The following is a 23,601-nucleotide window of genomic DNA, read 5'->3' as shown; positions in this document are numbered from 1 at the left end:
GGAGCTGTTTGAGAAGCTGTAGAACGCAGCTGCTAGGAAGTTAACTAGGTACACCAGGTTAGGACAATATAGCACTAGTCCTGAAGAACCTGTGGCGGCTGCCTATACATTTCCAATCCCAATCCAAGGTGATGGTGTAGATATATGAAACCATAAATGACTTGTGGCCTGAATATGTGAATAATTTCTCCCTCGTGGGCTTATCCATGTGTTAAGATCAACAGGAGATGCATTTTTCTTGGCTACATCACCAGACACAGGATGTAGCATGGTGGCACGGAATGGACCTTCTCAGTAGTGATTGCCTGGCCTTGAAATGGCCCCTGGTCTAAGATGCATTTGATGCTGACATTTGTTTTTTGCCATTGTTTAAAGATGTAGTTAATAAATTATAGTGGTACCTTGGGTTACAAACACCTCGGGTTACAAACTCCGCTAACCCGGAAGTAGTACCTCGGGTTAAGAACTTTGCGCCAGACTGAGAACAGAAATTGCACACCAGTGGCGGCAGCAGGAGGCCCCATTAGCTAAAGTGGTACTTCAGGTTAAGAATCATTTCAGGTTAAGAATGGACCTCTGGAACGAATTAAGTTCGTAACATAATGTACCACTGTATAAGTTTGTGGGGTGTTTTATATATCTAGAGAGAGAGAGAGAGAGTATTGGACCTTCTGTTGTGTGAGCATGCTTAGGATTTACAATGTAGTAGAGTGGCTTTTTGTTGTTGTTTAGTCATTTAGTCGTGTCCCACTCTTCGTGACCCCATGGACCAGAGCACGCCAGGCACTTCTGTCTTCCAGTGCCTCCCACAGTTTGGTCAAACTCATGCTGGTAGCTTCGAGAACACTATCCAACCATCTCGTCCTCTGCCATCCCCTTATCCTTGTGCCCTCCATCTTTCCCAACATCAGGGTCTTTTTCAGGGAGTCTTCTCTTCTCATGAGGTGGCCAAAGTATTGGAGTCTCAGCTTCAGGATCTGTCCTTCCAGTGAGCACTCAGGGCTGATTTCCTTAAGAATGGATAGGTTTCTTCTTCTTGCAGTCCATGGGACTCTCAAGAGTCTCCTCCAGCACCAGAATTCAAAAGCATCAATTCTTCAGCGATCAGCCTTCTTTATGGTTCAGCTCTCACTTCCATACATCACTACTGGGAAAACCATGTCTTTAACTATACGGACCTTTGTTGGCAAGGTGATGTCTCTACTTTTTTAAGATGCTGTCTAGGTTTGTCATTGCTTTTCTCCCAAGAAGCAGGCGTCTTTTAATTTCGTGGCTGCTGTCACCATCTGCAGTGATCATGGAGCCCAAGAAAGTAAAATCTCTCACTGCCTCCATTTCTTCCCCTTCTATTTGCCAGGAGGTGATGGGCCCAGTGGCCATGATCTTAGTTTTTTTGAGGTTGAGCTTCAGACCATATTTTGCGCTCTCCTCTTTCACCCTCAATAAAAGGTTCTTTAATTCCTCCTCACTTTCTGCCATCAAGGTTGTGTCATCTGCATATCTGAGGTTGTTGATATTTCTTCCAGCAATCTTAATTCCGGCTAGGGATTTATCCAGCCCAGCCTTTCGCATGATGAATTCTGCATATAAGTTAAATAAGCGGTGAGACAATATACAGCCTTGCCGTACTCCTTTCCCAATTTTGAACCAATCAGTTGTTCCATATCCCGTTCTAACTGTAGCTTCTTGTCCCACATAGAGATTTCTCAGGAGACAGATGAGGTGATCAGGCACTCCCATTTCTTTAAGAACTTGCCATAGTTTTCTGTGGTCAACACAGTCAAAGGCTTTTGCATAGTCAATGAAGCAGAAGTAGATGTCTTTCTGGAACTCTCTAGCTTTCTCCATAATCCAGCGCATGTTTGCAATTTGGTCTCTGGTTCCTCTGCCCCTTCGAAATCCAGCTTGCACTTCTGGGAGTTCTCGGTCCACATACTGCTTGAGCCTTCCTTGTAGAATTTTAAGCATAACCTTGCTAGCATGTGAAATGAGTGCAATTGTGCGGTAGTTGGAGCATTCTTTGGCACTGCCCTTCTTTGGAATTGGGATGTAGACTGATCTTCTCCAATCCTCTGGCCACTGCTGAGTTTTCCAAATTTGCTGGCATACTGAATGTAGCACCCTAACAGCATCATCTTTTAAAATTTTAAATAGTTCAGCTGGAATACCATCACTTCCACTGGCCTTGTTATTAGCAGTGCTTTCTAAGGCCCATTTGACTTCACTCTCCAGGATGTCTGGCTCAAGGTCAGCAACCACACTAACTGCGGTGTACGAGCCATCCATATCTTTCTGGTATAATTCCTCTGTGTATTCTTGCCACCTCTTCTTGATGTCTTCTGCTTCTGTTAGGTCCTTACCACTTTTGTCCTTTATTATGGTAATCTTTGTACGAAATGTTCCTTTCATTTCTCCAATTTTCTTGAACAGATCTCTGGTTCTTCCCATTCTGTTGTTTTCTCTATTTCTTTGCAATGCTCATTTAAGGAGAGTGGCTAGATGCCTGCAAATGTCCCAAGCACTTAGGTCATATTTGAGATTAACAAATGTGCTTTAAGTACTTGCAGTTATTTAATTTCTGTACTGTTTACACTGAGTGAAGAATTAAAATGAGGAAGAAACAAGGGTACAGAATGCTCTTTAAAGAGAAGAGTAACATTCTGTTCTGGCTCCTTCATTGTTTATTCATGTGAATGTTGCAGGAGTAAGTTCCCTCTGTTGCTGTTCCCTGGTAACACTGTCTAGCACTGTAGGCAGCAGAACCAAGGAGTGCTCAAGGATAGCTTCTTGTAACCTCATTGAACATGTTGCTCCTTTGGGAGAAAATAGTGTTGTGTATTCTTGCTATTAAAACGTCTGTTGCTAGTTCAGAATCCCTGCATGAATTTCTTACATTCACATGAACATTGTTGGACACGGTTGTAGGTTTGTTCAGTGGGTCCTCCTTGTGTTTGGACATTAGCTAACATACAGTGCAATCCTAAACATGTTTACCCAAGAATAAATTCTAGTGCAGTTTCATTCCTAGTAAGTGAGTATTAGATTACAACCTTCAAATTACAACATTGATTGGAGGAACCCTACTGACTATACATATTTGTGCATGTTTTGTCCTTCAGGTTCAACAGTGCATTGGACACTCAGGTCAAACTCAGATTCAAAGTTTGGTGATAATGGTTGTTGTTGTTTTATTTCTTAGATTTGGTAGTGACTTGTTACCCAAAGGTCTCCAAGTTTCTTATAACACATCTAAAAACATAAACATGAATTATACCATTAAAATAATTCATGCAAAACACCTACAGTTCTCTCTCTCTCTCTCTCTCTCTCTCTCTCTCTCTCTCTCTCTCTCTCTCTCTCTCTCACACACACACACACACACACACACACACACACACACTCTCCAACCCTTCACAACTGTCACAAAGGTGCTTTGGAAGCACACTACTAATACTTTAACGGGCTAGTCTGTGCTGTAAATCTAAATTTTTGGAAAACTTGTGAACTGGTTTTCAAAAGTCTTTTAGACTGAAAAAGTGAATTGTTGTGCACCATAATGTGTAGTTGTTTGCCAGTGCTGGGCAGTACTGGATGTTTTGCAATGTGTAGATTGCGACTTTAGATACTTGGAATCTTTCATGTTTTTTGTGCTACTACAGCTAAAGTCAATCCATAGGGATTTAATTCTAAATAAATGCTTTAGGAATAAAAGGGCAGCCAAGATTAGAAAAGCTAATAGTTGGAGTAATGGTTTTTCCCAAGAGGCAATGATCCCACACCCTTTTCAATCGACTAGGATAAACAAGCACAAGTTACAATTATGCCCATATTTAGTACCGACACTGTTCAGTATTGTATTATTATATGGCAGTCAATGTATATGTTGCTTTAAGTTGGGGATGGGAAACCTATGGCCCTCCAGATGTTCCTGCACTACAACTCCCATCATTTCCGATCATCGGCTCTGCTGGCTTGAGCTAATGGCAGTTGGAGTAGAAAAACATCTGGAGGGCCACATGTTTCTCCATGTCTGCTTTAAAACAAAGAAAAGCAGGTTCCTATGGCAAGAAATTTGCCTTCATTATGATGAAGCACCTGAGAAATTGGAGGTGATACATAGACGTGATATATAGGCTTAAAATCATAGCTCCCCTTTCCCTGACTTGTCAGTACTATAGAGGCCACTATAATACATGTTTAATGGGTAGCTGCAAGAGAAGAAACTGGGTAGCATGCAATAATACAATTTTAAGAATAATTTATATACTCCTGGAATTCTCTTACATGGGGCTGCAATGTTTAGATTTGCTTAGCTTCAGCAGTGCTGCAGCTTCATGTCCTCTTGAGTCCATTATTGGACTCTTGTTCAGATGATTCTCTTTAGAAATAAGGATGGGATTGTTTTGCATGGAAGTAAATTATAGAATGCAAAATAGCATGCCTGAAAAGTTAAAACCAGACAATAATTTTAAAAGTAATGGCGAAGGAAGGTTTACTATATTGTACTCTACAGAATGGTGTGCATTTCCTGCAAGATGATTACTAACCAACTAGAGCTGTAGTGACAGTTTTGAGCTACAAGTCAAGCTGGTTTCCTTGAACTCTTATCAGATCAGATGCTATTTTGCTTTGTTTGAATCGCATAAACAGTAAATATTTAGATGAGTATGTGGGTGTTGACCCTCTGTATAATAATACAGAATGTTAAACTGATGTATCATGAACAAATCTAATTAGGCTATGTTTTAAAGTGTGTGTCTGGTTTTTTAAGTAGAAATTAGACATTCAACCATAAAGGAAAAACTACATGTATGCAATCCTTAATTTTTCTTTCTCATCATGTGAAAAATCTAAATTTACATTCCTGGAAAACTACACTATTGTGTTCAAGAGTTAAATTAGATAGCAGTCCCCTACCACCACTATTGGGTTGCTGCTTATACTATTCTCTGCAAGTGGCCTCCATGTTTATTTTTCCAGTTCCATCATTTTAGGATGGTCCTTTTTCACTGTCTAATGTAACATATTATGGAAATAGATGGTAAATTGAGGGATTTTTTAGGATGATTGAAGTAATATTTATTTAAAGATGTGTAGCCTCCAATCAAACAATCTCTGGGGCATATTAGTTACATTAGCAAGAGTTAATAGCTCATATTATAGTGTTACTGTAACAAAGAGGGGGTCATAGTAAAGTCTCTCCACAGCTGTGTAATATTCCTGCTACTGCTACTCTTATATTCTTCAATATATATTATTGTATTCTTATGTTCTTCAATGTGCTTCCATTGGAAATCACTTAGGGGAAGGGACTTCTCACATAGGCCAGATGAAACATGGCTCCTGGCTGGAATGGTGGCCAGGAAGAACAGTAGTCAGACATGATGTTACCCCTTTTTTTGTTCCTGCACTAGTCCTTAGGAACTTATGGTGATCAGTTTCATAGATTACAAGTATCATTTACACACTGTCTTCTGGATAAAGAAGGATTGGTGATTGTTGCAAAAATTGGTACCACAAAAGCTAATTACTGTACAATGAAACAAATCAAATATTTGTTCCAAAGTATAGGGACTTCCTGACAAAAACCTCACACTCTTAAAGATTTCTTAAGCAAAATAGATGCATACTCAGAAGGTTTCACTTAGTGCCTGCATCTATTGGGGAAGGATCCCCAGTGAGCTCCATTAACATAGTTAATTAACATCTAAAAAAGTTACATTTAAAAGAATAGTAAAACGGTTAAATACTTTCTCATCGAGTGATCTCAGGGTTGCCAAGAGTGGTGTCTTTCGGCCATCAAATGTCTGGGTGGGTAAACAGAAATGTTTTCAAATTCCTCCTGAAAGTCTGTTATGATGGAAACAGAGACATCTCATTCAAAACATGGGAACCACCAAGGAAAGGGCCCTGTCATGGATCAAAACCAACCAAACAGTTGTAGAGGGTCATCTCTGACTTAATTAGATAAATGAAACCCATTGTGTGCGAAGGTACTCATAGCCAAAGTGGAGGAATTAATCCCTTCTCCCCTCCTCCAACTGAGACCTTCAGAGAAGGTGCTTCAGTCTCTGTACTATTTTAGACTATAAGCTGCTTTATCTTTCTGTTAAGAAATACTGAATAAAACATTTTTTAAACAAACCAAATGAATCAATTAGTGACATTTTCTGCTGCAAACCTTTTGATAATCAAAAACATAAGTAGCATTGTTAACAATTTTAAAGGCAGTGTGTGTGTTCATGGTGTTCGTTTCATTTCAAGGTGGTGGCTGATTGTCAGATTAAATATAACCTGATAGTATAGTTTAGAGCAGTGTGGTATGCCATACTAGTAGGCAGATTAGATGTGAAGGAAGCTGCATCTGTGGCAAACAAATCATTAGAGGGTAAAGGTTGAGGTGATGGCCTACTTCTCTCTTCTTGAAGTGTCTCTCAGAAAAAAATATTTGCTGACCTGCAGAACAATCTGCACATGCATTATTTTGCTCCTGGCTTTACAAGGAAATGGGATAGATTTCTTCATTCTCTGTTTCCTACCCATTCACCTTAGTGTCATGCCTAGAGCTGTTTGTGTGAGGATGAATATATTAGCAGGAGCACCAGAAACAGTCTGATTTTTAATTCTTCCTTGGGACAGTAAGCACTTCTAGGAAATAAATAATGATTGTGCCATAATTCCCCTACCAGTTTTACTTAGATGGTTCTGGTCAAATCTAGGTGTCCTCCTGTGATTGTCTCCTGAATGTTCCCTGTAACATTACAACCCTGGGTCCAGAGAGAGAGGCTGTTTCTTTCTAAATATTCTGATCATTTATAAATATATGGTGTTTTCAAAGGAAAAGCACCAGATCTACTTGAACTGACATATAAACCAAGCAGGTTGCTTCTCGCCAACCTAACCTTTATAGATTTTATTTTATTTGTTGTTTGAACATATTTCTTTAACAATCTGTATTTCAGAAGACACTCGCTTCTAATTCCCAAATAGCATCTGAGCTGTTTAGTTAGATGCTAAATATAGTTAATGCTAAATACACGTGTGTAAGCCAAACTTAGCGGTACTTCAGTGGCAGTTGTTTCAAAGTAAGCATGACTAGGTTAATGGGTCAATCTGTGAGGAAAAGCACTGACAATAGAATATTTCATTTCCTCTAGTTTGTAGTAAAAGTAAGTTTTTAAAAACGGATTTATAAAAATGTCTATGAGAAGCATCTGTGTCCTGTTGTACCAACAGTTGGAAGGAAATTTTATGTAGAGACCTTTATTACAAGGCTAAATGAAGACTATTCTAACAATAGCACACTTTCACTTATTCTAGAAATACTGTCCTTTTCTCCTTTTTTTTTTAGCTTTAATGCTATGTATTTGTTCTTTTCTAGGATCGAAACAGAATGTATGACAGTCTGAATATGCATTCCTTGGAAAATTCACTCATTGATATAATGAGGGCTGAACATGATCCTCTTAAAGGTATGTTACTACTGTAGGTTACTGTTTCAGTCTGTAGGAGAGCTCTTTCACCATTACTGTATTTTTCCTTCCTTGAAAAAATTAATGTTGCATTGGTGTTTAATCATATGCTTTCACTGAATAAAGCAAGATAGGTCCTATTCAGATGTGATTGTTGGAAGTTATGCCCCTTTTCCACAGTTCTCTCCTGGAAAAGATACGGAGAGAGCTTTGGGCTTTTAAAAAATATTATTATTTTCTTAAATTTGTATACCACCCATCATCCAAGTATCACACGTTCTCTTCCCTGCCCAAATGAGGAAATGCTGCAGGCAAATATCCCATTAAATCAATTTCTTTTTGGTGAGCAGAAGAATGAAGCATATTGGGAACCATAGGTGCCAACTCCCTGGCTGCCTTGGTTCTGTGGTTTATTCTTTTGACAATACAGTGGCACCTCGGGTTAAGTACTTAATTCATTCCGGAGGTCGGTTCTTAACGGAGTCTGTAACCTGAAGCGTATGTAACCTGAAGCGTATGTAACCTGAAGCGTATGTAACCCGAGGTACCACTGTATGTTTACATTTGTAGCATCAAAAATGAAGCATTTAGAACTATAAGCATGTTTCAGATTTAGATTCTGACTGAGTCTTGCCCAGTTTGGGTTTGTTTTAAAAATTCATCTACAGCACTATCCTGTGCATATCTACAGATAAGAAAGCACCATTGACTTCCTGGGATACAAACTCTCAGATAAGTTTGCATACCATAGCCTACTAAATGTATGTATTGACTACAATGCTAAACACACTTAATAGGAATTAGGTCCCATTGAGCTCAGGCTGGTGCTGCTACTTTATTGAGAATTGTATTTATGTTTGAAAATCAGACTTTAAAGAATAAATTGGGTAACAGATTGATTGATTGATTGAATACATAAATAAATAAATAAATCTTGGATTAATCAGGGTCTTGATTTTGTCAGGATTTAGAAAAGCAATTTAACAGAATGTCAATTCTATGAAGTAACAGCTTGTTGCCTTTTCATCGTTTTGTATCTCTTAATAGTCCTTAAATAGCTATAATAATCTAATCTTGTAAATAAGCCCACGAAGTTTCAAAAGTTTTTACTCGTTTTCTCGATGGTGGCATAGGAGGAACCAAGAGCTCTATCCCACCTCCACCAGTCCACTGAAGGGGGGGGGGCTTCCTTACTTTGATATCCTACTTGTTTCCTATGTGGTATACAGAGGAGGGGTGGTGGGCTCCATCCTTCATCAACCATCTCCCACTGCCTTGTCTGCCTACCATCCTTGTGGCTTCTGATGAGTCCTTAAATGCATGACTGTAATAATTATTTGATGAGGACTATCATTAGTATAGTTTAAAGTTACTAAAACTAATCATTTTTTGATCCCGAAAGGGCTTTTTCTATTATTTTTGTTCACAGTGATTTAAACATCTTCTCCCAAAATGCTATTATTGCCTGACTTCCAGTCTTTCATCGCTGTCTTGATAACCCTTACAGTTGTAATGGGAACGTCATTCTGTAATGGTTGAATGAGGAGCTCCAGAGATGCATGCACAAAATCTGGAATGAGGAGTGCAGAATTGTGTGCTGCACCTGCTCCAGTTCATTTTGATGGGGCTTATGCAGAGAACATTTTGTTAAGTTATTCCTTAGGAGCCTAAACTGAAGATTTGCTGAGTGGCAACATAATGCATTATTTGGAGCATATCCACATTACATCGCTCAGCATTCTCCTATTATGTTAGCTCAGTAAAATGTACAGCTGCCTTGAAAGTACATAGGCAACTACAACTATTTTTTAAAAATTAAAAAATTGTCCAGTAGCACCTTAGAGACCAACCAAGTTTGCTCTGGGTATAAGCTTTTGTGTGCATGCACACTTCTGATCAGCGTTCTGTACTCTAAACAGAAGCAAACAAAGGAGGAACTCTTCTGATGCATGCACACGAAAGCTTATAACCAGAACAAACTTAGTTGGTCTCTAAGGTGCTACTGGAAAAAAATTAATTTTCTATTTATATATTTTGACTGTGTCAGACCAACACGGCTACCTACCTGAATCTACAACTATTTAAGATTAAGGTGCAAAAATTGCAGGGTTAAATGGAATTGTGCCATTGCTGCCCCTTCTCCTGTGCTGTCCATAGTTAGATTATAGGTGGTACTAGGTTTGGCAAATCAGAATATTAAAAATAGAAGATGCAGCTGGGTAATCACCTTGGGGGCTTTTGATCTGAAATGAGGGGACCTTACTTTTGTATGTCCTGGACACTGATTTCACTCAGTAAAGTATTGTATTTTTAAAAATGAGAAAAAGGATGCTAATCTATATAGAGTTTAATTAAATCTGTCTTAAAACAGAAATTACTGCTTTCATATGTATATAGATGCCTATTTGAGTCAGTAGTATTTAATATATTCAGTTGATCTAAATTATGTATGCAAAGTCCTGCATGAATGGACCCTTCATGATTTGTCATCGGTCATCCTGAAGACAGAGCAGTGATTCTAAAAGCTGCAGTATATTAGTATATATTTGGGGATTATAGCAGATTTATTTAGAGCTTGAGGTAATATGCCAGTCTTCCATATCATAGTAAAACAAAGCAGCTGTTGTATGTTACTAAAACTTCTTAGTAAAATACAAAACCTTTTGCTATGTGGTTCTAAATATTCAGAATTCAATTATTATAGGAGTTCTCTCTTTCTCTCTTTAGTATTTTCTAACTTAAATTCTAAAATGTACCAGACATAAAACATTCATGGAACTTGTATTATCTTAAAATATTTATTTAAATGTTTGGAGTAAATGAAAACCAGCTATACCAGAATAAATGATTTTGTTTGAACTGTAGTGTCAGAAGATGTGTTTGAGATTTGAGCCGCTTGATATTTCTCCAGTGTGACTGAGTTTAAGCAGTTAGGTAGAAGTTTTCGTAGTAAGAATGGAAAAGGAGACTTGGAATAGTCGGCACTATTTCTGGATTTCTTGAAACAAAGAGAACCTTTGTCCTCTTGGAGCTGATCCCAAAGCACATTGCAGATCTTATGACCAGAGAATTAAGGTTAAGAAGTTCATTCTTTCAACTTAAGTTGGCTCAAGGGTGGTGTTGGCTAATCGAGTAAAATATTAGCTGGTTCTGCTCTTGAACAAAATGGAGTTATGGTGGATGGGTGTATCCACGTATATAAGCTTCTTGGTAGTGGCACTCTCCCTGTGGAACACCCTTCAGGTGTCGAGGAAATAAACTATCTGACTTTTAGAAGACATCTGAAGGCAGTTCTGTTTAGGGAAGTTTCAAATGTTTGATGTTTTAACGTGTTTTACTATTCTGCTGGGAGCAGCCCAGAGTGGCTGGGGAAACCCAGCCAGAGAGGTGGGATATAAATAAGAATTTTTTTATTTTTATTAAGTATTTTTGCACATCTTCTTTTTTCCATTGAATATAATGGCTAAAATCCTACAACTATTTGTTCTTAGGTCGTTTGAATTACCCACATCCAGGAACTGACAATCTTCTAATGTTAAATGGTAAGAGCTAGTCTTCTAGCAGTTTAATTTTCTATTGTCATAGTAAGCTTATTTTTTTATGTACCACTGCATTCTGTTACTGAATAATCCACAAATAATCAAAGAGAGCCAGCTTTTCTGAGAACCATGGCTGTCTTCCACTTCCAAAAAGTAGTAGCTCATTTTACAGTATGTTATATATCGTTGTATCCAATGCATTTTGTGTGTGGAAGTACTCGACAATGCGGAGTTCTGGTTCCTCTATTTTTGCTGCTCACAGAATCCATTTTATGCTAGCACCTACAAAACTTAACATCAATATAAAACTACTGGCGTTAAAATAAAATAAAAAACAGAAACCAAAAGTTACTAATTATAGCATTTCAGGTATGCTTTTCCTCCTCCATCTGCTTTATTTTCTACCAATATATGACAATTCATTTGAAATTTTGTCATCTGACACACTTACTTTACACGGTTGAAATAAGTTTGCTTTTCTGTAATGATGCTTCCTGCAAATTTTACTACCAGGGGTGCCAACTTGAATAAAATACTATGGGGGCCCGAGTAAGCCCTGGTCCACATAATCTATCACATGATGCAGTGCACACATACAATTTGAATGAGAATGCCCATCAACTTTGTGGGGGCCTGGCCTCCTCACATATTTTATTATGGGGACTAAAGCCTCCATGGTCCCTAGGAGCTGGTTCCTGTGTTTACAACTAAAAGGATTTAGATTTAAAACACTCCTTGGGTGCATAGGATTGCAAGTCTTACTTGGAGCTAATGAAATCAGTGGGATTTACTTCTGAATAAACATGCATATAATTATGCTGTTAGACAATAGAGTGAGGGCATTTGCGGTTTCATAAACACAGAATTCCATTATCTACTGTATAGTTTGCCATGCTTGCATTTATGAATAGTGAAGAATTCAAGTTTTAATACTTCATATAAATGCAAAAACAAATCAGAATTGCCACGACCATAGGAGCGTACAGTGGTACCTCGGGTTAAGTACTTACCGGTAATTCGTTCCGGAGGTCCGTTCTTAACCTGAAACTGTTCTTAACCTGAAGCACCACTTTAGCTAATGGGGCCTCCCGCTGCCGCCGTGTCACCGGAGCACGATTTCTGTTCTCATCCGGAAGCAAAGTTCTTAACCCAAGGTAATATTTCTGGGTTAGCGGAGTCTGTAACCTGAAGCGTATGTAACCTGAAGCATATGTAACCCGAGGTACCACTGTACATAGATCTGTTTTTTTCATTATTAACAGTAGTATATACTGTAGTACAGTCGTGGCAGAGATATTTGAATTGACAGTTAAAGGTAAAGGGACCCCTGACCGTTAAGTCCAGTCACAGACGACTCTGGGGTTGCAGCGCTCATCTCGCTTTACTGGTCGAGGGAGCTTCCGGGTCATGTGGCCAGCAGGACTAAGTCGCTGCTGGCGAACCAGAGCAGCGCACGGAAACGCCGTTTACATTCCCGCTGGAGCGGTACCTATTTATCTACTTGCACTTTGACGTGCTTTCGAACTGCTAGGTTGGCAGGAGCAAGGTCTGAGCAACGGGAGCTCACCCCGTCACAGGGATTCGAACCACCGACCTTCTGATCGGCAAGCCCTAGGCTCTGTGGTTTTGACCACAGCGCCACCCGCATCCCTTGAATTGATAGGATGTTGCAAAAATCAGGTATTACAGGATGTTGTAAAGATTAGATATTATATTTATTTATTAAGGGATTTCCCACCCTACAACTTTTGAAACACACTAATATAGAAACTAAGCAATATAAAAATAATGGTTAGAATGTTGGGTTATGACCTGAGAGACTCAGCCATGAAGCTCACTGGGTGACCTTGGGCCAGTCACCATCTCTTAGCCTAACGCCCTAACCTACCTCACAGGGTTATTGTGAGGAGGAAATGGGGAGGAGGAAAACCATTTGTACCACCTTGAACACTTTGGAAACTCAAACAAACAAGTGTGTGTGTGCGTGCAGAATATATTAATCTAATTATTGGTAATTGTGCAGGTTGGTAGTCCAGTACTTAGTATGCATTTCAAACTGTACAAATGGTGTTTAAAATGGTGGTTTATGAAGATTTTCTCCAAAAGTAGTTTAGACCAGCATAAGCATTTTCCAGATCGCATGAATATTTACAAAAAGTGCAATCTAGATGTTGGAATTCCAGAACTTCTAGAGATTGAGAAGCAGATGTCAGCTGCTGAAATAAAGAATTAAAAATACCACTCAGTAGTAAAGATTAAAAGTATTTTTTTGCTGGAAATTATTCCCTGATACGATTTACCAAGTGGTAAGGTTTTCTTCCGTTGTTATTGTGTTGTTGTATTAATAAATATGTGGTATCATTTTTTTTTTCTTGACATGCACTCTAATATGTGATAAAATGCTGGAGACCTTTTCGTATGTGTTTGTGTTACTTATTTATAGTTCCCTTACCAAGGTAGCACTCAAGATAGGTAATTGGAAAAGCTGGTAAATTGATAATCTTATTAGTAAAAAAGATGGGAATAAATTTCTGTGAGCTATAGAATCGCATCGCTATAGTTTTCTTCTCTACTTCTCCACATGTTTCAGAGTTTATATTTAAGATTTCTGGTGCAGGTGTGTTGTTGATACATCTCGAACCATTTAAATATTTGCAATTTTTGTGAGTGTGTGTATTCTTTAAGAACAATAAATCGATGTTTGCATACTACGAAAACTTGCTAGTTATTTGTAGAATACACTGACTAGAAATTGTAATGAAGTAGAATAGAAAATCTCAGTGCAATGTGCCTCTTTGACCCATAATAATAAAAGATTCTATCCCCATAATCACAAGATCACTACAGAGTGCAAACTTAAAAGGTGTTTGTTTTTAAGTGAGAAACTTTAGACATATTCCTGAAGTTACAGTTTTCTGTGATGACTTAGCTAGGTGGTGTGTGTATGAGTAATCTAGATTTTAAGGTGTGTAATTATACAAAATTGATGACTTCACAGACTTAACAGCAATGTAAAACAGTACATTAGAAACTTAAGAGCAATAATACCACCATATTTTTTAAAAGGTAGATTCCCCGCCACACCCCAAAGAGGATACTTCAAAGACAGGAGCAAATTTTTAATGACCTCTTTGAAATAGCACTGTTTCATATTTACAACCTACTTCCCTAAATATGTACTTTGGCACACAGTTGAGAAATAGATGAGCTTCTCTCAATTTACCGCTTGGTAATATGTGTTTGCTCTACATTATGAATGTTCTGGTAGTTATAAAACCCCTGACAATAATTTCAGATGCAGGGCTAAGATTTTTTATGTGTGAATATTGCTGACTTTATTCTTGCATTTGTAAAATGTGAAATGCTTGCACTTCTAAATATAGAACAGAAAACTCTTAACATTTCTGCTACATTGCAAGCAGATACCTGCAACTTTCTGTTCTGGATAGAATGTGGAAACATCTTTTCATATAGTTCTTGACAGATAAATACACAATGGAGGCGATAGGGTTAAACAGTTCTTGTCTTCCTCCTTTGCTGAGCAAGTGAGCCGCAGGATGCGTTCTCCTTGGCCCTTCCCAACCTTTGAAGAAAGCATGGCATCTTATGGCCCCGCAAACACTTGTGAGACAACCAAGCCATTCAGTAGACTGAGTTGGCCTTAATGCTTGTGCAGCTGAGATTTAGTTACAGAATGTTGTTGTTGTTGTTGTTTAGTCGTTTAGTCGTGTCCAACTCTTCGTGACCCCATGGACCAGAGCACGCCAGGCACCTCTGTCCTCCACTACCTCCCGCAGTTTGGTCAAACTCATGCTGGTAACCTCGAAAACACTATCCAACCATCTCGTCCTCTGTCGCCCCCTTCTCCTTGTGCCCTCCATCTTTCCCAGCATCAGTGTCTTCTCCAGGGAGTCTTCTCTTCTCATGAGGTGGCCAAAGTATTGGAGTCTCAGCTTCAGGATCTGTCCTTCCAGTGAGCACTCAGGGCTTATTTCCTTCAGAATGGATAGGTTTGATCTTCTTGCAGTCCATGGGACTCTCAAGAGTCTTCTTCAGCACCATAATTCAAAAGCATCAATTCTTTGGCGATCAGCCTTCTTTATGGTCCATCTCTCACTTCCATACATCAAAACTGGGAAAACCATGGCTTTAACTATACGGACCTTTGTTGGCAAGGTGACGTCTCTACTACTCAAGATGCTGTCTAGGCCTGTCATTGCCCTTCTCCCAAGAAGCAGGCGTCTTTTAATTTCGTGGCTGCTGTCACCATCTGCAGTGATCATGGAGCCCAAGAAAGTAAAATCTCTCACTGCCTCCATTTCTTCCCCTTCTATTTGCCAGGAGGTGATGGGACCAGTGGCCATGATCTTCGTTTTTTTGATGTTGAGCTTCAGACCATATTTTGCGCTCTCCTCTTTCACCCTCAATAAAAGGTTCTTTAATTCCTCCTCACTTTCTGCCATCAAGGTTGTGTCATCTGCATATCTGAGGTTGTTGATATTTCTTCCGGCAATCTTAATTCCAGCTTGGAATTCATTACAGAATGTATATACCGCTTAATATAAATAAGTATCTAAACTGTTTACATAAGTCATTCAGAAAAAACCCAACATTAATGTAACAATACAACAATAACATTCAAATTAGACTTTCTAACAATTCAGTAAAAACATATATTTTTTTATATCGTAAGTAAAACTGAAAAGAATTTAAAAGTTAGGATTTGGAGTTCAGGAAAGCTTGGCTAAACAAATATTAGAAAGGTGTTACTATCAAAGACCTGCTCCCATTTTGTTACCAAGTGACAATCCACTGATTGTGGAATGCCCAGCAGAATCTCCTCAGGGGACTTTAAAGCTTGGATTTGCTGGGGAAGGTGGTCAACTAGGTACCCAGGTTTCAAGTTGTTTGGGGCTTTAAATGTTAGCAAACGGACCTTCAACCTAACTTGGTGGCTAATATTCAGCCAGGGCATATCTTTCAGAACTGTTGTCCTACTGAGCACGCTATCAGCTGTATTTTGCTCTAAGTGCAGCTTCCAAAAAAAGTGTAAGGATAGCCCCACATGCAGTACATTACAATAGACTAATTGTGAGATTATCAGGGTCAGGCATGCCAAGTGGTGAGGGCTGAACTACTCTTGATTACACCTTGCTTAGAAAAGGTGTATTCATAGAATTGTAAAGTTGGAAGGGGCCCTGAAGATCATCTAATCCAACTTCCTACAATGAAGAAATATGTAGCTGTTCCATATGAGGATCAGACTTTCAACCCTGGCATTATTAGCACCACGCTCTAACCAACTGAGCTATTTAATGACCAGAGAAGGTAGTTATTTTTTAAGGAGAGCTTCCACCATCATCTCTTCCAAGACAATGTGGACCACTCTGTCATGCTCTGAATCCACCCAATCATTTTGCCATGGGTAGTACATGACCTAGAAGGGCAAGAGTCAAAAGAGCATAAGATTTGCTGCACAGCTGCGAGTGGCAGGTGTCAACAACTAAAACTGATCCCACAAGAAGGTTCATTAGACATATCAACAGGCACTGAATCAGCAGCAGCATTCAAGTCTGCAATTTTATCCGCAAAGTGACTCAAAAAATGGCACAGTGGGCTTCCAATGTCTCTAAAACTGAGTTCATAGGGATGTTCTGCTGGACAGATACTTGAAGGCATGATGGAGGCAGCGAAGAAGGCTGCCCTTGCTGCTGCACAGCAAGCCCAATTATGTACTCTTATGCCCTCCCAACCAAAGCGCTCCAGTTGTCTCCTGTTCTGTTTCATTGCCAGGAGAGGTCTCCAGTAAACCAAGCAGCAGTCCAAGGTTTACAGTGTCTTGACGCCACCCTGGTGCTGTTGTGTAAACAGCTGTTCCTCTCCTGCCGCACATCAAGATGACTTAGGTCATGAAAGCTTATGCCTTAATACAGTAAGAGTTTAAGGACTCAGCTATAGAGCTGCAAACAAATGTTTTAAGTGTGTTTTAGTGCAATATACAATGTGACACTACGTGGCGATGGTGAGCCTTATGGAAAATTTGATGTATTTTTTAAAATGCTTTTTTTTAAAATAAAGCATTTTCAGAATTTTTTTATATATGTGTGTGTGTGTAGATTCCACCTAAGTCAGTCAATTTGGTTTATTGTGTTTAGCAAGCAGCCATTACACACATAAAATAATAATAACAGGAATACTGCTACTAATAAACATTTCTACTCCCCAACCCCTAGTGGATAAATCATTTCCCATTCCCCCCTCAGATTTTGTTACACGAAATATGTAAAGCCTTAACAAGAAATTTAGATGTTCTAAAGGATATCTCTCTCTCAACATCAGACAGCAAAAAACAGGTATTTGCAAGAGATGACCTACCCCTCTGCGATCTTGGCAATGGGTGGATGTAATTGTTTCTGAGATCGTCATAGAAAGGGCACGCAAGGAGTACATGAGTTATGTCTTCTATTGATATAGAGTTGCAGCCAAATATGTAAGAGTTTAAGGTACCAAAAGGCTGATAGTTGTGAGATACTGGATGGTGAGATACTGGATGATATTTTTGCAGATGCCCTGCATCCTGTGCAACTGTCAGTAAATATGCAGCTGGCTTGCTTGATTAGTTTTTAGAAGCCATATGGACTGTTTATTCCACTGTGTCAGTCAAGGTCAAATTCTTTAGCATTCATCATTTGTCTCTACTGCTTTAAGGGCATCACAGCAGTCTTCTCTGTAGCAGATTGCATTAGTCATGTCAAAGTGCTGTCGTGGTAATAGGTGGCTTCATCATGGAGTCTGAAGTACCATTTGTCAGAATCTACCACCACAACTTTCTAGTGCTACCATTTTTGTCCACAACAAATTATAAGTTATTTTCCTTCTTATTTTGCAATTAGGCTCGTTTGAGTGCTTTCCACCACCTGCTGCATGTGGTCATACTTGATAATACAGCTGTACTTAGGCTTTGTGAGTAAATGACAGTTGTGGCTGGGGAGGGGAGGCAGTAGTATATTGATGGTGGCGCTAAGCTCATCAGGTTGGGGTAAGGTGGTGGCAGCAGCAACGTTAAGGAAACTCGTGGTGGTGGTAGCAGCTCCACAAAGAATCCAGAGCTGCCCTGACCTTGCCCCACGCTCCCCTTGTATCAACAAGTACATTGCCGCTGCCATGGGAGGATGCCACTGCTAGACACTGTATATTGTGGGTATCTTAATTTGTAAAATGCCTGTAATCTTAATGATTGAATACTAGAGACATTTCCAGTCTGCCAGAGGAGGATTTCTCTATTTTGAAATCTTGTATGTGGATGTATACATACATATATAAAACGCTGGTACATTATTGTACCATTATTGTTTAAGGAAGCTTTTAATGTATGACACAGTATTGTAGGTTAATATTTTGTTGGAAGCTACCCAGAATGGCTGGGGAAACCCAGCCAGATGGGCAGGTATAAATAATAAATTATTGTTGTTATTATTATTATTATTATTATTATTATTATTATTATTATTATTTATTGCAAGATCCAATGGAAATATAAGTTTCATTCTATCTGTAGTTTGAATAATTATTTTAGCTAATGTGTTTTGTTTTTCTACAATTGTTAGGTAAATACGCTTGTACTTGGATGATAATCTTTGGAAAGAAACAGCATACATGTATGGTTGATGATATTGGAGGGGGAGACTTTTTGCACAGGGGGTGATAGCTGTCAGGAGTGAAGTCAGTGTAGTAAGAATCAATTGAACTTTGTTTGAGGATGGCATGTAAATACTAAGAAATGAAAGCGAACAAGTAGCTGTAAACCATGGTTTACCTGTTGGGCTCATACTGTGGCTTAGGTCCTAAAATATGACTACCTCAAGCCATTGCTTGATGCCTGAATCGAACCACATGAGTCACTCCCATACAGTCAGCTGTTTGCACTGTGAATGCTGCTCTTATGTTTAATTCTCTAATATTTTAATGAATGTTTTAATTTTTGTATATTGTATATTTTTATTCTCTGGAAGACCCATATGAGATGAAAAAGCTCTCTCTCTCTCTCTCTCTCTCTCTCTCTCTCTCTGTGTGTGTGTGTGTGTGTGTGTGTGTGTGTGTATTAAAGTAAGTGCATGCACAGCATATGCTAGTTCTTCTGTGCTAGAGTAGCTGGAAGTAGGAGTTAGGGCTAGAATGACTTTTAGTCCATAAGAAGCTCCCTTATCCAAAGTCAGACGACCTGGCTCTATTACTGACACAGACAGGCAGTGGCATTCCAAGGTTTCCATACCTATGCATGATACTTTTCCACACTTTTAAAAATCGGAGAGAACAGAGTCTGGCACAATAATGTCATATGGCTATTTGTGGCCAGAGTAGAGGGCCCAGAGAGAGATCAGGACTTCTATTACAGCTATACAGTATGTGAAACACTCTGAGCCTTTAAACTGCAAAAAAGTCAGCAGTGATTCTGTCACACTTGAGTTGCCAGGCAAAAGATTGTTGTTTTTTTTACTTATCTGCAAGACTAATCTAAGATCAAAAGGAGTCTTTTGTTTGAGACAAAAGCCTTTGAGTTAATTTTCTTCCAGCTGTTTTCATGGCAAATGAAGGTCATAGCTTATAGTATTTGTATTACCACTGCAAAAGAAGTACAAAATGTCCCAAGAGTCAGGACATTTCTCAGATTCATTTGCATATTTCTACACTGAAAAGAATCAAAGTGCTCTCTGTTAAGAGTAAAGCTCTGTTCATCTTGTTTATACTCCATCCTGAAAGCTGAAAATGGGAAACACAGTTTTAAAATATTTACACGCAGTGTGTGTGATATTTGTTACAACTAATACGAACAGAATTTATAAGGCATTAAAATATTAAAATTTAAATAAAATTATCCAAACCATTTTCATACTTGCATAGGAAGCGTCTCTGGTGCTCATTATCAAATGAAAGTAAAAATGCACATCTTAAACAGACACTGCAGACTAAATTTGGTATACACACAAATCACTTACATTATATTTGTATTTCCAAATGTTTTACCATTTGTCCTTTGTTTACATGCAGCAAGGAGTTATGGGCGAAGACGAGGTAATTCCCTTCTGTTTCCTATAATAAATCTAATGCTGATTGGGGTTAGATTGGCTGTTATTCTGATAATTACTCCAAATCAGTGATTCTGAAGGTGCCATTTACTTCTCGTTGAAGTTGGTGGTAAACTAACAATTGATTTTTAATAATAGATTGTTCCTTTCATTTTGCATGACCACACTTCAGCAAAATCTTTATCTGCTTTAGATACTGATTTTAGTATTATCTAAATGTTGATGCTTGATTTCCCTCCCTCCTTATTCACATTATTGTTTACAGTAAATACTTCCTGAATAGGCTTCTTAAAAAACACACCTTCCCCTCCTAAAAAAGTTGTTTCATTCCATCAGCAAGTTTCAGATTCAATATACAGTTTTATATAGACTAAAACAACTCTTAGAAGCATAGCTCCACATCTAGTGGTTCAGATCTCAAACCATGATTCTCAGATATACTCAGCTTAAATGACTTATTAATAGGGTAAATATTAATTTCACGACCGAGTGCCTGGGTCACAAAGGAAAATAGTTTGGTGCCATGTAAAGGAAAGGCTAAGACCACCTGTCTAGAGAGAGAGAATGATCATGAATGGATCACAGATGATCATGGATGGATTTTGATTACATTTGGTTAATCAGATTTCCAACCATGGGGATTGGAGCAAGTCCCTCATGAAACTGTATATTTGGACCTAGTAACTGGGTTTGAATTGTCCAGGCTACATAATATTAAGGTTAGATTACTGTAATGCATAATGGGGAGGCTACTGTTGTTTTACCACCTGCTTTTGAAGTGTCCTGGCTTGGCCTGCCTCAAACAGTGAGACAAGATAAACTCTAAACTGAAGTATTGAAATGAATGTATTTTGGAGTCATGATAAGAAAAGAATAGCCTTCTCAAAGTGGACCATGGACTACAGCAAAAGAGAACGTAATTGTGGATGCTGAGAAGGTCCATATCTGAAATTTTAACCAGTTTTGCAACACTGGAAAGCCATGGTTATCTCAAGCAATGCTATATGTAAAAGGTAAAGGTAAAGGTACCCCTGCCCGTACGGGCCAGTCTTGACAGACTCTAGGGTTGTGCGCCCATCTCACTCTATAGGCCGGGGGCCAGCGCTGTCCGAAGACACTTCCGGATCACGTGGCCAGCGTGACAAGCTGCATCTGGCGAGCCAGCGCAGCACACGGAACGCCGTTTACCTTCCCTCCAGTAAGCGGTCCCTATTTATCTACTTGCACCCGGGGGTGCTTTCGAACTGCTAGGTTGGCAGGCGCTGGGACCGAACGACGGGAGCGCACCCCGCCGCGGGGATTCGAACCACCGACCATGCGATCGGCAAGTCCTAGGCACTGAGGTTTTACCCACAGCTCCACCCGCGTCCCTTAATGCTATATGTACTTTCCTGTAAATATAGCACTAAAATAAAACATGTTCTGTGGGACTCATTGCTTGAGACACATAAGTGATTTCCACTATCTAATGGCAATGGGCATTGGTAAATAATATATTGGTTTAAATTAAGAACAATATGGGGAAACACCACAGCAAAGAGATTCTTGTCACCATGACCCAAAATCCACAATGGGGCAATACAGTTATTAGGACCAAGTGAACCATCATAAAATACTGAGAAAGTGATTGACTTCTCAAACATCTCCATCAGGCTAAAGTCTAACAATATAACATGGGAGGGAAAAGAGAAAAGGTTGGTGTGATGTTAAAGGCATGATACCTTCATATTTTAACTGCCCCAATATGGTTTACAGAAGGAAATGTATAGACTTAATTAGATTAGTCCCTGTTAGATGCTGAATGGACCTTCAGATTTATGTTCTTTATATATTTCACAGGTTTTTAGCCCACTTTTTAGGCACCACTGCCTCCCAATCTCGTTTGCAACTGTGCATAAATATACCCATAGAATCAAACAATAAAATCATTTAAAAATACACAGTTACATCCAAAAATATACAAACCATACAATAAATTAAAAATAATCTAGCTCAATCAGCAAAATGAGCATCCGATTTACAGATCCTAGATTAGCCCTCAAAGATCACAAAAAATGAGTCTTCAAGGCTCATTTAAAAGTAGTGATATCTTGATTTGAATCGAGTTCCATAATTAGCTGCTGAAAAGGCCTGTTTCCATGTGCCTAATTTTTTTTAATAGGTAGGTGTCTGAAATGGGCTCTGAAGTAGATCTTAATGAACAGATAGGCAGATCAAGTGCAAAGTAGCCCTTAAAGTAACTTACTTTCAAGCTGTTTAGGGCTTTAAAGGTCATCACCAGTGGTAATGCACTGGTAACCAGTTCAGCTGGCACAATTTTGGTGAAATTGTTCCATCCACCTGGGCCCAATGAGTAGTCAAGACAGCCACATTTTGTACTAGTTGACGTTTTTGAACAGTCTTCAAAGGCAACCCCTTATATAGAGTATCATAGTAGCCTAACGGGTATCATAGTAGCCTAATTGGGACGCGGGTGGCGCTGTGGGACGCGGGTGGCGCTGTGGGTAAAAACCTCAGCGCCTAGGACTTGTCGATCGCATGGTCGGCGGTTCGAATCCCCACGGCAGGGTACGCTCCCGTTGTTTGGTCCAAGCGCCTGCCAACCTAGCAGTTCGAAAGCACCCTCGGGTGCAAGTAGATAAATAGGGACCGCTTACCAGTGGGAAGGTAAACGGCGTTCCGTGTGCTGCGCTGGCTCGCCAGATGCAGCTTGTCACGCTGGCCACGTGACCCGGAAGTGTCCTCGGACAGCGCTGGCCCCCGGCCTCTTAAGTGAGATGGGCGCACAACCCTAGAGTCTGGCAAGACTGGCCCGTACGCGCAGGGGTACCTTTACCTTTACCTAGTAGCCTAACCTGGAAGTCACTAGTGCATGTATAGCTGTGGCAAAGGTATGTTACCTCTATATAAGTTCATAGTTGGTGTTCCAGTGTGAGATGGCAAAAGTGCCCCTGGTCACCACGAAGCCAAATTGGGTAGCATTGCCTTCTTGTTTTGGAGGATATGTAGCATTCCAGAATGTAAACTCCCGTATTTAGGTGGCTGAAAATCATAACCTGCAGTTTCAGGTGCTCTCACCTGGGCAACTAAATTTGATATTCTCCAAGATACATAAAATGCATATGTATCCATGTTGGACTAACATGGTTACATATGTTTTTGTATTTTCAGCGGCTCACTGTATTGGATAGAACCAACACATCCTCATTAATTCCACATAACTTACTGAAAAGACCAAGAAATTCAGTGGTATCCATGTCACCACACCTACCACTCTGCACAGAATCCAGATGAAACTTGTGTCTTAAATCTCTGATACTATATTATTTCTGATAGCAATTGCTTGGCCCATACTTTGCAAATCACAGCTAAATGTGAAATAAACAAAGGTACCAATAATCCTTAGGTCATAGGTCATCCACTTCCTTACTAGGGTGCCATTTTATAGCTGGCTAATTTGTTCCAAATACTTGGAAGTGAGTGAGTGGGTGCCAACCGCTATCA

At 39.4% G+C, this 23,601-nt stretch overlaps 1 protein-coding gene across 4 annotated transcripts in view; it reads left to right on the top strand.

Annotated features, from left to right (window-relative positions):
• Nucleotides 1-23,601, top strand: part of CPEB2 (cytoplasmic polyadenylation element binding protein 2) — a 65,606-nt gene that overhangs the window by 19,547 nt on the left and 22,458 nt on the right. For 2 of the 4 annotated variants that reach the window (XM_028743158.2, XM_028743159.2), the window contains exons 3-5: nucleotides 7,382-7,472; nucleotides 10,964-11,014; nucleotides 20,060-20,083. In XM_028743158.2, the coding sequence (XP_028598991.2) occupies nucleotides 7,382-7,472; nucleotides 10,964-11,014; nucleotides 20,060-20,083 (166 nt within the window). The remainder of the gene's footprint in view (nucleotides 1-7,381; nucleotides 7,473-10,963; nucleotides 11,015-20,059; nucleotides 20,084-23,601) is intronic. The other 2 variants (XM_028743160.2, XM_028743161.2) reach the window with 1 other exon arrangement.

This window comes from Podarcis muralis, chromosome 9 (genome assembly GCF_964188315.1).
Source record: "Podarcis muralis chromosome 9, rPodMur119.hap1.1, whole genome shotgun sequence".
Classification (NCBI taxonomy): Eukaryota; Metazoa; Chordata; class Lepidosauria; order Squamata; family Lacertidae; genus Podarcis; species Podarcis muralis.
This window is presented reverse-complemented; position numbering and strand designations above follow the sequence as displayed.